This window comes from Oncorhynchus gorbuscha, linkage group LG01 (assembly GCF_021184085.1).
Source record: "Oncorhynchus gorbuscha isolate QuinsamMale2020 ecotype Even-year linkage group LG01, OgorEven_v1.0, whole genome shotgun sequence".
In the NCBI taxonomy this organism is placed as follows: domain Eukaryota; kingdom Metazoa; phylum Chordata; class Actinopteri; order Salmoniformes; family Salmonidae; genus Oncorhynchus; species Oncorhynchus gorbuscha.
The window spans coordinates 74,716,056-74,731,885 of record NC_060173.1 but is presented as its reverse complement, the minus strand read 5'-3'; the positions used below and the strand labels follow the sequence as shown (position 1 = coordinate 74,731,885).

Genomic DNA, 15,830 nt, shown 5'->3' with positions numbered 1-15,830 from the left:
TCACTCACTCCAAGACAAGGGTGACATGCCACCCCGGGAGTGGGTGGGTGCCAGCCCACTTGTTGACAGTGTCAACAAAGAGCACCGGTTCTTGGCAAATCATTTCACAGGACGACACAAAGAAATCAGATATAAAGAGTGCCTACTTATGTTGTTGACTTGGGAGTTTTTGCGTATAGGAAATTCACTAGAGCTTAGCAATAACAAGCTGTAGGTTAATACAACCTGGCTCAAAGCCGTATGCTGTATGGACAAAGCTCCAGATATCTAGTCAGGCAGTTGTCTGCCTTGGTATGGATCAACAACAGCATCACCATACATGCTTGCCTAACCATTCTGCATACTATTGATTTCATTATCCTTGTTCCAACACTTCTGATTTGATTGAAATAGATGAGGTAAAGGAGATCAAGAACAGTTAACCATTCAGGATCACGTTGTTAAATATTCAATTGTCGATTAAAACACACCAGCCTCTCAACAATGACTTAACACGCAGAAATGACAAATTGCAAAGGGGCCAAATTGCAGACACCTTTAATTGTGACTGCGTTAACCCATGTTACATAGACTGCTGCACATCATACCAACACCAATTAATTAACCATATGAATATATTTAGAAGGGATCTGTCCTTATTGCAAGCTAAATCTGATAATGCAGCTGCAAACAGAGCTGACTGAGAGAGCAAACAAATCCAAAATATCCTCTTTAAAATGCCAAAGGGCTCTCTGCACATGCTGGGGAGACAGATTTACATGATAGCACAACACAATGAAATAACAATTATCCTGGAGGTTAAAAAAAACTGGCGTGTTGGGTCAGCTCTATCTGGTGCTAAAATAATCAGAGTCAATATGATTTTTAATTACACCAAATGGTATAAGATGCTAGTCAAACAATGCTGACAATCTGCAAAGTTATTAGCCTAATGAAGGGAAACAAATCCTTCTGATATGTAATTATGTACGACCGCGTTTTAAAATAGATCAGCTATTTGTTTTCCTATTTGTTGACCAGTCAACACATTCTTAAATTTGATATGAACATCAAGACCTACTAGGAAAATAGATTGTTGAATTGAATAGGGACTGGGGACGGCTAATGTTGCGTTACATCTGTAAAACGTAAAATATGACAACGCTAGTAGCTGCATTTTTCTTATCAATTTATTTCCAAAGCAAAATAACAGCAAAAAATACACCAATCAATCTCCTGTAAAACGACAACAGCTCTTTGTTAGTCCACATCTATCCAAGGTGTTTCTGACCTCAGTGGTATAGGATGAACGCAGTGCCCTTATTTGGGTGTAGGGCTTCCAACAGGTCTTTGTTGCGCCGCTTCCTGTGTGAGGCTTCCAACAGGTCTTCCACATCTATCCAAGGTGTTTCTGACGATAGGCTTCCAACAGGTCTTTGATAGTCCACATCTATCCAAGGTGTTTCTGACGATAGGCTTCCAACATGTCTTTGATAGTCCACGTCTATCCAAGGTGTTTCTGACGATAGGCTTCCAACAGGTCTTTGTTAGTCCACGTCTATCCAAGGTGTTTCTGACGATAGGCTTCCAACAGGTCTTTGATAGTCCACGTCTATCCAAGGTGTTTCTGACGATAGGCTTCCAACAGGTCTTTGATAGTCCACATCTATCCAAGGTGTTTCTGACGATAGGCTTCCAACAGGTCTTTGTTAGTCCACATCTATCCAAGGTGTTTCTGACGATAGGCTTCCAACAGGTCTTTGATAGTCCACATCGATCCAAGGAGTTTCTGACGATAGGCTTCCAACAGAGCTACCTTGTTTGGATGACAAAGCTTCTTTTTCTTTGAAAATCATTTCATTCTTAGGGACCAGAATGTACAATAAATTGCTATGTACCGCTATCTCGGTTGGGTCTTGAGTGCCTCAAGCGCAAATGCATGTTTTTGAATTCCTTTTTCCCTACCAATTATTGCATTTCAAAGCACATGATTCAGACTCACAGTGTGTCACACCGTGTAATTTTTCAATTCAATTATGTGTCTAACTTGAGAACACTGAAGTGTTCTGTGAGAGACCAGTTGAAAAATATCAAAGTAAAGTTGCAAGGTAATAAAGACAGAATGTTTCTTTAGGGACAAATAATGAAATGACAAATGCCTTGGAATGAGATTATTCATGAGACACTTTTCCTCAGAGCAGCATCTCAGTCATTACCTAAACAAAACATCTGGAAACCTCTGAATGATCCATTGAAACTCACAGCCCTGTGCATAAGGCCTTCCCGATATATGCAAATCACGGAGGAAAAATAATAAAAAGTAAACAGAGAAGAGAGAGAGAGAGAGAGAGAGAGAGAGAGAGAGAGAGAGAGAGAGAGAGAGAGAGAGAGAGAGATAGTGTGTGTGTTTAATTGCATATTGCCTGTAATAACAATGCTTCTAGTGAGTTAGTTTAATATTCAGTCTTAGCTGCATACTTCTGTTGCTCCACGTTCCTCAGAGGCACGCACATATGAAAAGAGGAGTAAATGCAGTGTGAGAGAGACTGTGGATGGTTTTAACATCCGTTAGCTACCTAGCGCACATCCATCCCATCCTTTCCCTGCCTGCCCTTATCCAGAGCTCGCAAACCAGGAAGGCTGGCACCTTACACAGACGCTCCCTCCCAGTTGTGCTGCCCTTGGGGGTGGAGTAAATGACTTGTCATGCGTGGAGGCAGTAGGAAGCCTGTAACAAATCCAACTGACAGCCCCCGAAATGCAGATCCCATAGCTGACAGAGAGAAAACAGCAACTTAAGGAACTTTCTACGGGATCTTAATCTGTGCTGAAGTCACTCCCCATCCCGGGGAACTAGCGAGGTTTCAACAGCTGACACAGGACAGCCCCGTTCCTGGATGTCACAATCTTCCCCTAATTGATGTACTTAGAGAGAAGGGACTGTCAAAGTGTCATATGACATTCTCATCAACTGGTGCAGCAATAGCTTGAACCCAAGCACTTTGCAAACTTTTGGAATTGCATCTCCAAAGCTGCCAGTATTTTGCCATCTTTACCCGTCATTTTATTTTTATTTTAGGATGATGAAAAAAAAGAAGAGAAATCTACGTTGATCTTACTACATGTCAGGGGCAATAACATGTCACTATGTGAGAGATTCTTTTGAAGATCAGAAGTACTGCATATGAAACAAGCTGCCAATACATTGCAACAGTCACAGAAATAAGGAAGGATACGTCATTATTTCCTTGGTCTGTAACATGGCAGATCAAAGGGTATTACTGTTTAATCACCACGAAAAGAGAGAATCCTTGGGTCTCAGGAAAGTGAGCATATCAATGTTCAACACAGCCTATTAGGACTTGACACCAGTACTTTATCATCACTAAAGCCATTGCATATTCCTGTTCCTCCTGGATAGAGGGAAAACATCCATCTGCTATCAGGACTGTGGCTTTAATAAATAGTGCACAACACACACACACACACACACACACACACACACACACACACACACACACACACACACACACACACACACACACACACACACACACACACACACACACACACACACACACACACACACACACACACAGACAGACAGACAGACAGACAGACAGACAGACAGACAGACAGACAGACAGACAGACAGACAGACAGACAGACAGACAGACAGACAGACAGACAGACAGACAGACAGACAGACAGACAGACAGACAGACAGACAGACAGACAGACAGACAGACAGACAGACAGACAGACAGACAGACAGACAGACAGACAGACAGACAGACAGACAGACAGACAGACAGACAGACAGACAGACAGACAGACAGACAGACAGAGACAGAGTCCCTTACCTTCCTGTCCGGATGTGAGAGAAGCTTATGGAATTTATTTTTTATTCCTTTTAGTCAATCTGGCTAATGCAAGAATCATGTATGTCTGTCTCTAAATATTTAATCTTAACAGCAGTGAGATTGAAATACAACGTTGGCGGAACATTACTCCTCCCCTCCTGAAAGGTTCAAGAGCTGAGAGGCAGCGGTTCTGCAATGCCAGAGAGAGAAAGAGAGAGGGAGTGAGGGAAAGAGAAGTTCGCATTTAAAATATTCTCTTGTTGCCATGAACTCTCTCAGCTGCTGGCATCAGAGGTAGCACAAAACCACAGCGTGTATTTAAAAAGTAAACAGTATTTTATTCCCTTTAGGGGAGCCAGAGCAGTTGTTCCATGCCGTTACATTCTCAAACACTAGGAAATCATGAGAGAACTGTTGCTGCCCTGTGCATGATGAAAGCTAACTGACACAGAGCTCTGAATCCTATTTTTATAAGCTTGTCCCAGTAAAAAGCACATGGCTCTTCAAGTAACACTATCGAACAGAGAATTTAAATGGCACTAATTACACTTTAAAGTATTGAGCTGACTCCAACCTTCTCTTTCAGGCCTCCAGGTGTTTTGGAAATACACGACAAGTGCTATGTCCCAAGGAATTGTGTTTTATAAAATTCAGAATACATAAGAACATGGATACTTATTTTTCTAATGCCTTGTGTTTTCAGTATTTTAAATGTTTTAGTTTAGATGAACACCGAATGAAATGAAATTCTTTCTCAGAACAAGACACAAGCAAGTCTAATTTGGGAAACTTTTCAACTTACCACAGAGAAGTCCTCGGCAGAGCAGTTCTGTCCACTGAAGTTGCAGCTCTTCAGCATCTCATCCAGCTGATGTCCCGTCCGGTTGAAGATGTCCTGCATGTCGGGCGCAGGATAGTCCAAATCAGTGGGCTTGTGGCCATCTCGGTTTTTTGGAGGTAGACCTGTGAGGTTAGCCAGGTGGTAGATGTCGGCATCGGTGAGAGCAGAGAAACGAAAGCGGTTGATGTTGCAGATGGTCACAGCAGGAAAGACCATCTCAGGGCTTGCTTCCTCATTCAAAGCCGTGACGTGAGGGTGCTCCAGGTAAGAGATGGCACACTTTGCTGCTTGGTACAAAAAGAGTGCCAGAGAAGCCAAAAGGGCAAGTGCCCAGAGGGTCTGCCGAATGCCCAGGCGCCCCGAGACAAAGATGTGGTTAATTCCATGGAGAGAGCTGGAGTTGGCGAAGCCAACCAGGTCCTTAGCTGGAGGAGTGCAGCTCTCCTCAATCAGACTCTCCTTGTCCCCATCCTGTTTGCCTTTCTGCTTCTCATCCTCCTCTGCAAATTTGATTTTGCAAACAAATTCGATCGGCATGTGGGCAGCCAGGTCTGCGTTTGGGGTTGTTTTGATGACAGCTATCAGCCCTGATCCACTTGTCCCGTCTTCCCTGGCCGTTGATCTCAGAACAGATTATAACTACAGAAAGAAGAAGAAAAAAGGCACGAGAGAGTTGCTGTTGCTGCTGCTTCTGCTGTTAGTGCTGCTGCTACTGACTGCCACTGCTCATAGTGACTAGTGCTGCTGTGTAGCTGCTGCTCAGGATGCTTGTCTCAGTACTTGATCAGCTGGCAGAGTCTTGCTTATCAGCAGTAATACTGCTGTCAAAAAACACCCTTTCAGACCCATAGATGAAAATGCAGCGTTTTGAGTCGAGCTAAGAGGCATGGGGCTACTTAATGATTCATGAGAAGGCAGCATTGTGATTATTTCCTCTTCACTGGCGCGAGCCACAACTTCCCCCGTCGTACGTCCCTGATCTTCCCATAGCCTGCTCCTGCTTAATCCACTTGTGTGTAACACTGTTTTACTCCTTGACCGCAATAAGTTGGTTTCAAAGGTTGTTCCACCAAACATCCGGTGCTTGATGTGAATTTCAGTGGGTCACTGGTTTTTAATGCCAACCCCCCTCGGGTTCCCCAGAGAATGCCTAATTTGAAAAATAATGAGGAATGAGATAAGTAGAAATGAGCAGCAGGTAACTCCTAGCAATCAATCTTCTCTTTGGAAAAAAAAAAGTGAAAGACTATCGATTCCGGCTGAAGCATCTGTCAGAGATTAAGTAAGGCAGTACAACGGTCCTTTCTTATCAGGAATTAATGGCAGCGTCACAGGCTCCAGCATGAATTTGAATTAGTGGATGCCTTCTTATCTGGGACCAAGATGACGCTGGAGATGTTGAAATAAAGTATCGATCTACCCCCCCCCATGCTGTTAATAGCCCTTTTCCAGATTGCCAAACTAAATTATGTAAATAGGGGGCACAAAATTGGGCTCCCTTATGCATGTTATTCCCCTTTAAATGGGATTACTCATGCTGGTCACATCACACGGCTGGAACCTTTAAAGAAAAGGCATATTTAAAAGGTGAATTGAACTGCTTTAAACACATGTGCCAAGTCCCCTCAAGTGGAGATGGTGACAGCGTAGAGAAACAGGATTATTACAGATTGAACAAGGAACTATGGGGACAAGCTTTTTAAAGGTATTTTTTGCTCACCCTCCACTGTCTTAGTTACTCACTACATAGACTGGGGGAGTAAGTCATACTGTGAAATAGCAGGGAAGTTATTTTTGGCAGTATAAACAATTAGCATGAAATCTTGTTAAATTATAGAAATAATGAGTGATCACGGATTGAGATATTGATTGCAAAGACAACAATATGTCCTTAGTTTGTGCAAGCCAAGGCAATTCCTATCCACAGTGAGAACTGACAAGGTGCCCCCAAGTAACTATTGAAGCCCTAACCGTGACTTCTCACTGTATATTTCTTCTTTGATCATTGTCATGGTAGTCACTCCTACAAGCGGTTTTACTTTGTCAAACAAAGGACCCTTGATCGTAATTCCTTATAGATACATTGAGATATCTAAGGAACATGGTTTAACCTTGCTTCTGGCAGTGAGGTCTGCTGGACATGAAGTCTTTGATATAGAGATAACCTCAGCATTCTCAGGGTATTTACAGCAGCCACACAGAGATCTGGGGTTGATCATCATCCTGGGGGAGGGGTACAGCCCTCAATCCAGCCTACAAAAAAAATGTAGAAGACACGTTATGGCAAATGGAATAACTTCACGTATTGGAGATCATTATATTTGCCTTCAGCCAAGACATGTAAAAAAAAACTATATATCGCAGAGTAAAGTGAAAATCTTATGCTCTGAGCTCCAAACAGTGCAGGTCAAAAAAAAGATCTGTAATTGAATGAACCTTTATTTCACTAGGCAAGTCGGTTAAGAACAAATTCTTATTTACAATGATGCCCTGTATGAAGGAGACAATAAAAATAATAATATATGCACATTTACAACTGTAGCAATGATAAATGTGGGAGCAGGGTAAGTGGGGGTGATGGCAGGGTAAGTGGGGGTGGGGTAAGTGGGGGTGGGGTAAGTGGGGGTAGGGGCAGGGTAAGTGGGGGTGGGGTAAGTGGGGGTAGGGGCGGGGTAAGTGGGGGTGGGATAAGTGGGGGTAGGGGCAGGGTAAGTGGGGGTGGGGTAAGTGGGGGTAGGGGCAGGGTAAGTGGGGGTGGGGTAAGTGGGGGTAGGGGCAGGGTAAGTGGGGGTGGGGTACGTGGGGGTGGGGGCAGGGTAAGTGGGGGTGAGGGCAGGGTAAGTGGGGGTGGGGGCAGGGTAAGTGGGGGTGGGGGAAGGGTAAGTGGGTGTGGGGGCAGGGTAAGTGGAGGTGAGGGCAGGGTAGGTGGGGGTGAGGGCAGGGTAAGTGTGGGTGGGGGCAGGGTAAGTGTCCGCTGGGGAATGTCCAATGTTTTTTATCACATTTTTTTAATATTTTGAGAGCTGTCACTTAAAATGTCAATAAGGAGGAATGGGTACATCCAGCAGTACTGTAGCTCTAGTAGTTGTAGCTATAGGTTTTAATAGGAACCAGTGAAAAGGAAAACCATGCTACTGATAACCTGTAAGAGGAACCAACTGCCACTCCCAGCAGCCTGGTAATTCCCTGCTATGTGTCATACCTCAGCGAAGGATCTTTGTGCTTTTTTGTCAGATCCTTCTTTATGTTGAGATGCATACACTACGATCCTTTCAGCATCCATTGTTCATGCACAAATCACATATGGAATACAGAGTATTTTCTGATTGGTGTATTTGTAACACACATCACAACAATCCAAAGAAATGGCATTGTGACGATAGTAATGAATAATGTGGAAATTGCTTGGAGTAAACCTGGATTGTAAACTGTCATGGTCAAAACATATTGATACAACAGTATCTAAGATGGGGAGAAGTCTGTCCATAATAAAGCACTGCTCTGCATTCGTAACAACACTATCAACAAGGCAGGTCCTACAGGCACCTGGACTACTGTTGAGTCGTGTGGTCAGGTGCCACAAAGAGGGACTTGGGAAAATTGCAGTTGGCTCAGAACAGGGCAGCACAGCTGGCCCTTAAAAGTACACGGAGAGCTAACATTAATGACATGCATGTCAATCTCTCATGGCTCAAAGTGGAAGAGAGATTGACTTACTCATTACTTGTTTTTGTAAGAGGTGTAGACAAGCCAAAGGTATCGAACTGTCTGTTTAAAATACTAGCACACAGCTCGGATACCCTTGCAAACCCCACAAGACATGCCACCCAGATGTCTCTTCACAGTCCCCAAGTCCAGAACAGACTATGGGAGGAGCACAGAACTACATATGTAGAGCCATGGCTACAAGGAACTCTATTTCACATCAGGTAACTGATGCAAGCAGGTAAAAATACACCTTATGGAACAGCGGGGACTGTGAAGTAACACAAACATAAGCACAGACACATGCATACACACACATGATAACATACGCACTATACACACGCGTACACATGGATTTTGCATTGTAGATATGTGGTAGTGGAGTATGTGTGTTGTGAATTCTGTAATACATTTATTTTAAAGTTTTAAAAATTGTACAACTGCCTTAATTTTGCCGGACCCCAAAAAGAGTAGCTGGTGCCTTGTCAGTAGCTAATTGGGATCCATAATAAATACTAATAAGCATTCAACAGACCTCCAATGAATTGTAGGGGTGAGCCCTACAGACTATGGTAAATATCGTATTACAGGGTGTCCAATCAAAAACATACTTTGACCAATGGGTAAAATAATATGTTCATTGTAGATACTCCTCTAAGAAAACCAATGAGACAAACCTTATGTCTCTACCATAATCTGTTTTACCCTTGTAGGAAGGCCAAGATTAGTGTGACTAAATCAACATATGCAATAAAAATCTGGAAAATAGCATTGCGTCAGCTAGGCTGGATTCTGTGCGAGAATTAAGTTAAACTGACAGGCTCACCATTGAACTTGTCATCTTCTTGAATCCGGAGGACATGAAACAATATAGAGGTAAGATAGATATCAATTTTTGAGATATTGATGACATGTATTTTCATATTTTAGTATACACTTCAATATTAACGCAAAATTCATATTATTTTTAGAATATTTCTCAGAAAAACACCCTGTATCTCTGTGAAATGTCACTGATCATACCGCACACTATTTATTTTCAAAGTCTTCTACATTTAATTGAATTTGGGTCATGTTCATTTTGTTTTTTGCAGCCCCAAAAACCACTTTGCAGAAGACCACCACAAAAATCTTCAAAAGTCGCGTCAAGAAGTGGCACAGAGCTCTAAGCTCATTATCGTCGGTATTAGGTTATGAAATCCAAAATTTTATATATAATGTTAATGATACGTTACAACACTGAACAATTCAGAACATAAAGAATGATATTTGTATTGGTAAAATTGATTTTATAATATAAGGAAGTGAAATTGTATCACCAAACCTGCCCAGAGTGGATGGACACCATACATATTACATTTAATAGCCTTTCAAATGTCACTTCACTGGCTTCAGGCTATGCAACACCTTTTGAGCACACTATACACTAATTTGAATCAAAAGTCAGAATTGACTTTACTTTTGGCAAACCTTTAGGAGCAGTAGGGGAGCTACTCAAATAACACAGTGCAATGTGCAATTGCTTCGAAAATCATTAGAGGATATGGTGAAGATGCTTGCTATAAAACCAAATATCACATAATTACCAACAATTTGTCAATTAAAACCGATTGGGATGGAAGGCATGACCTGATACTGTATACAACAACCAAAATCAATAGACACTAAGTTGAACTGGAGAATTCTCTTCATGCTTCAGTTTTGTGCTACATAATAAATCCAGGATGTTGCACCTCTGTTTTGCAGTTCATTATATTTTTTTATTCATCTTGGAGGAAAATACATTTTCTTCAATCTCTGTTGAATAAACGTTTCCTGGGGATAAACGTTTTCCACACAGGCATTTCTATTCATTCCCAAGAGTGCAACTATGAGATATGGAGTTTGAGATTCTGCCAGACCCTAGCCTAGCCTAACCCTGCTACACAAGCAAATGAAATGAGACTTTGAGGCTATGTAATTGTCGTTAGAGGTTTTCATTTTGACAGTTGTTAAAAGATGCTCCTTGAATGCAGGTGAGGTGACTGCTACCTCAGCAGTAACACAGGCGGGTATCTGCACCAAACAGACAACCCAACTGCCTGGGACAGGCCAGGGAAATGTCAGATTTGCATAACAGCTACAAAATATTGTATTTCTTGTTTCCTAGTTTCTCCTCTGAGAATGGGGGACTGTGGGAAATGGGAGGATTAACTGATTTACAATGTTGTTGTTTTTTAAATATACTGAACAACAATATAAACGCAACATGTAACAATTTCCAAATTGTTACCGAGTTACAGTTCATATAAGGTAATCAGTCAATTTAAATACATTCATTAGGCCCTAATCTATGTATTTCACATGACCGGGCAGGGGTGCAACCATGGGTGGGCCTGGGAGGGCACCCCTGCACACCCACTGGGGAGCAAGGCCCAGCCAATCAGAATGTGTTTTTCCCCACATAAGGGCTTTATTACAGACAGAAACGCTCCTCAGCACACCCACCAGTCCTCCTCAGAAGAAGTGGGATGTGGAGGTCCTGGACTGGCTACACGTGGTATGCTTTTGTGAAGTCGGTTGGACGTGCTGACAAATGATCTTAAACGACGGTAGAGAAATTAACATAAAATTCTCTGGCAACAGCTCTGGTGTATATTCCTGCAGTCAGAATGCCAAAAGCACACTCCTTCAAAAGTTGGAACATTTGTGGCATTGTGTTGTGTGTCAAAACTGCACATTTTAAAGTGGCCTTTTATTGTCCCCAGCGCAAGTTGCACCTGTGTAACGATCATGCTGTTTAATTGGCTTCTTGATATGCCACGCCTGTCAGGTGGATAGATTATCTTGGCAAAAGAGAAATACCCTCTTAGAGGGATGTAAGCAAATTTGAGAGAAATATGCATTTTGTGCCTATGGAACATTTCTGAGATTTTTATTTCAGCTCATGAAACATGGAACCAACACTTTACATGTTGTGTTAATATTTTTGTTCAGTATAAAAACATTACTATATATACTGATTGTATCAAGCAAAAGTACCAAAACTTTTTCTGATGTTGTAGCTGAATTGTCTGAATAAAGTTTAATGTAATTTAGTCTACTCTTATTCCAGTAAAACACCATTTTCACCATGTAACAGAGATCCCAGTTGGTAAAAACTCAAGTGTAAAATTCAGGGAGGATCACTGAGAACTGTCGCAAAGTAGGTTTCGACAATACCATTGAATAACATTGAATAACATTGAATAACATCAATGTATTTATATAAAGCCCTTTTTACATCAGCAGATGTCACAAAGTGCTTATGCAGAAACCCAGCTTAAAACCCCAAACAGTTATGGCCTAAACCACTACTCAATTAGCAATGTTAACACTGGCGAACATTGGCGACTGTTAGCAATGCTATACCTACTTTATGATAAACGAGACATTTTCTTTTGGAGGGATGGCTTAAAGACATTTACTTTGGAGATTACATGAGGTAATACATGGAAGTGAATGTATTAACTTACTGCCTTGAGAATATAACCGAGACCAACCTACCTTACTGTTAACTCTAGAAATGGAATTTCTGCTTTACATCCAGTCTCCGTTTCATTATAGATGAAGTCTTTTTTACTTTTTATTCCTCTGAAAATGCTGAAATAACTGGTATGGCATTGAAAGCCACTCAGGTATGGCATTGAAAGCCCCCCACCCATTTATGCAGAAATTGGATCAGTCACTTAATTCTGCTACCATGGTTTAATACTACATGAAAGCAAAGTCCAAAGTGCCAGGGCATAATGAGAGCTCTCATTATTAAGGTTAGACTATCTACTGAAGGACCATATGGATGGACCATATCTCATTTTGCTGTACGTATGATTGTAAATCCATTGCCCTGGGGGAAACAGCAAGTGTAGCCAGTGCAGTGGACGGAGGAGTTGACATGTTTTGCAAACATGAGCCTGAAGCTCAAGGTTCACGGGTTTTTGTTACAGCTCTGAAGATCATTTATATTAAGGAACACATGCAGTACACTGCTTAATTACAACAACAAAAAATGCAACGTCTTACCCATGTATATCTTCAATGTTTCAGTATGAGAATAATATTGGGAGAAGTCACGGAAAGTGTACATCCCTTGACCTCCCAGGTAGTGCTCTACATATGTGAGAACATTAAGGAGCACAGTACATTACTTTCAGTGTATTGCTGCCAGTGGAGGAAAAGGTATCCAATTGTCATACTTGAGTAAAAGTCAAGATACCTTAACAGACTCAAGTAAAAGTGAGTCACCCAAGTAAAATACTACTTGAGTAAAAGTCTAAAAGTAGTTGTTTTTAAATATACTTAAGTATTAAAAGTGAATGTAATTTCAAAAATATACTTAAGTATCAAAAGTAAAATCCTATCAAAAGTAAATCCTATCTAACACCTTATATTAGGCAAACCAGACACCACAATTTTCTTATTATTTTATTTATGAATAGTCAGGGGGACACTCCAACACTGACATAATTTACAAATGAAGCATTTAAGTTTAATGAGTCCGCCAAATCAGATGCATTAGGGATGAGCAGGGATGTTCTCTTGATAAGTGCGTAAATTGGACTATTTTCCTGACCTACTAAGCATTCAAAATGTAACGAGTACCTTTGGGAGACATGGAAAATGTAAGGAGTAAAAAGCACGTTATTTTTTTTAGGAATGTAGTGAAGTAAAAGTAATCAAAAAATATATATATATATAGTTAAGTACAGACACTCAAAAAAAACTACTTAAGTAGTACTTTAAAGTTTTTTTTAACTTAAGTACTTTACACGGCACATCGTAATTTGGGCTGAATAAAAAACATTATTATGCATTCCTGCGCCTGTCTCCCGAATCATTCATACCAACGCGACAGGAAGAATAGAAACCGAGGCTAACAAATGCAACATTAATCGATCAAATATCAAATGAAAAAAGAGAGGTTGTTGACAATGGGTAGGGTATCCAAGTATTGACAACCACAATTGGCAGAGCTCTTTATCTACAGAACAGTATAAAGGACATACCCAAAATAGTGCAAACCTCCCAACCTCCCAATATTATTTCTGTCCTCATACCCTCACCCGTGTGCGGACCCCCACCCCCAAGTTAAAGAAAGAAAGGTACTCTCGTCCATAAGCAAAGGAACAAAAGCTAAATGTCACAGGCTGAATCTCCTTTTCCAAAAATCATTCATGCGCAATTTTACAACACATAGTGTCTTGTAAATAATAAATGCACTTTCTTTTTAAGAGCTTCTTAATATAAATTCCTCTACCTCTTCAAAAGTTCAGGGGAGTGTCTGTTTTTCTGTGGCCGGCAGAAATAGCAAAGGCCTGTAAACGCCAGGGGAGAACATTGACTGACTGAACCTCATCTGTTTGCATCTGACACACAGAATAACAGTCCAGTTCAAAACAATGGATGACAGAAGACAGCAGTGGGGTTCAGATAAAAAAAATGGGTGGTGAAAAAATACTTTTACATATAAAATGTTTTTCCGGTTCACGAAGCAAAGTTTGCACTGATAAAGACAAGTTGTGTGTGTTGTATAATTAATAGCGAGGCGCTCCAAACGATTATTGCTTACTTTGTAGATGGAGACATTGTGATTAAGTGGACTGAGAAGGCTATATTTCACGTGGGGCACCTCTCCTCCTGCCTTGATGATATACCTGTTTGTTTGATGTCTTGATGCAGAGTGGGATGCCTCATTAGAGGACAGATGCTAACTTGTTATTGGGCTCGTAGGCTGTCAGTGCAGGACAGATGGGACGCACGCGGATGAAAGCCTGGGAGGGACTGATGACCCTCTTCCCCTCCCCATAAGCAGCGCAAACACGATGGGAATCACACTCACAATCCTCCCCCTGATTTGACAGAGCCTCACCTGCCCTCCAGCCCCCACTAAAAGAGGGCATGTTCCTGCCGCCAGCTGTGTACATCACCACCATGCACGCCATACCACCCAGACGCGGTGAAGTCTGAAAACTCACTCCTGCCCTTAGAGGATTTCACACAGTGAGTCAGTGACAATGTTTTGAGGGAGGGTGGTGGTGGTAGTGGGGAGAGGGTTGAAAAGTGTGTCTGACTAGCTGGATCTTATCTCTAATCCAGTTATTTTGAGAGGTAGAATCATTGTTTGTTTGTGTCATCTTACCTTTCAAAGGAGGGGGGGACCCAATGAAACTACGGACTACGGAATGCAAGTCGAACAGCTGTTCCGTGTAAGGGAAGGGGGGAAGGAAAAAACAGTCTTAGAGCAAAAACACATTAAATATACATTTTGAGACAGTGTAAGAATTTATCTAAACAGTCAGGCTCACCACTAAGTGTAGAGCGTCACAGCCACTTCGTGCAAGAAAAGTTGAGGTTGCATTTAGTAACGAGGTTCTGATCCTCCCGATGATGAAAGAACAGCATGCCTGAATAAACAGCGTCCCTAGGGAGAGGCCCTGATGCAGGATATTAGAGGCAGAATAAATAATGTTATGTTGCAGTATCACCGCTTGCCTGATCAACCTTCTCCAGTCATGATATTCGAGTGACAGGAGAGCAGGCACCTAAGCTGCTCATTAGCATTGGAGGAGTGATTGGATAGCTAGATGAGGTTGAAGGGGAGCATGAACAGGTTAGCCAGGGGGCAGAGAGGGATGAACTGCATAAATATTCTAGAACAGTCACCCGATGCTGATAATTATAATTATAATTTGGGTGGGTTTGTAAGGGTCGACGCCGGACAGGAGAAGCAAGTACGGGGAGTCAGACATTTATTCGGGAACAGACATATAACAAGACAGGAACAGCATCAGCACACGGGTAACATGTACATATGAAAAACAATACAGCACCAGGGAACAGAGCTGGGGAACTGACAAACATAGGGGAGGTAATAAACAGGTGATTGAGTGAGTGCAGGTGAGTCCAATATTGCTGAAGCGTGTGACGAGGGAAGGCAGGTGTGAATAAATTATGGTGGCAGGAGTGCGTAATGCAGGGCAGCCTGGCGCCCTTGAGCGCCAGGGGTGAAGAGCGGGAGCAGGCGGGAGCACGCTTGACAGTAACCCATCCCACCAGTGCGAGCCGGCCAAGACATGGGTGCTGGGCAAGCCGGCTGGGGGTAAACTCCACACGAACTAGCAGGGGCGTGGGAGCCTAGCGAGCCGGCTGAGGCATAGGAGCCTGACGATCCCTCTGCGGCGTGGAAGCCCGATGATCCGGCGGAGCATGATGTGGGATGGGAACCTGATGAGCCAACCAAAGCAAGGAAACTTCTTGAGCCAGCTAGGACATGGAAGCCCGACAAGCTGGCTTAGGCACCCCCGGTTACATCAGCGGAGGAATCCAAGGCCAACGTCACCAACAAGACGAGAACACTCATGGGCCGGCTGGGCGAACAAGACCTGACGATCCGGCTGAGGCCCGACATGGGATGGGCGCCTTCC

General features: G+C 42.4%; 1 protein-coding gene across 2 annotated transcripts in view; it reads right to left on the bottom strand.

Annotated features, from left to right (window-relative positions):
• Positions 1–5,631, bottom strand: part of LOC124042022 (acid-sensing ion channel 4-A-like) — a 176,845-nt gene extending 171,214 nt beyond the window's left edge. For both annotated transcript variants that reach the window (XM_046360301.1, XM_046360293.1), the window contains exon 1: positions 4,645–5,631. In XM_046360301.1, coding sequence (XP_046216257.1) covers positions 4,645–5,220 — 576 coding nt within the window. In that variant the 5' untranslated portion in view covers positions 5,221–5,631. The remainder of the gene's footprint in view (positions 1–4,644) is intronic.
• Positions 5,632–15,830: the final 10,199 nt, after the last annotated feature.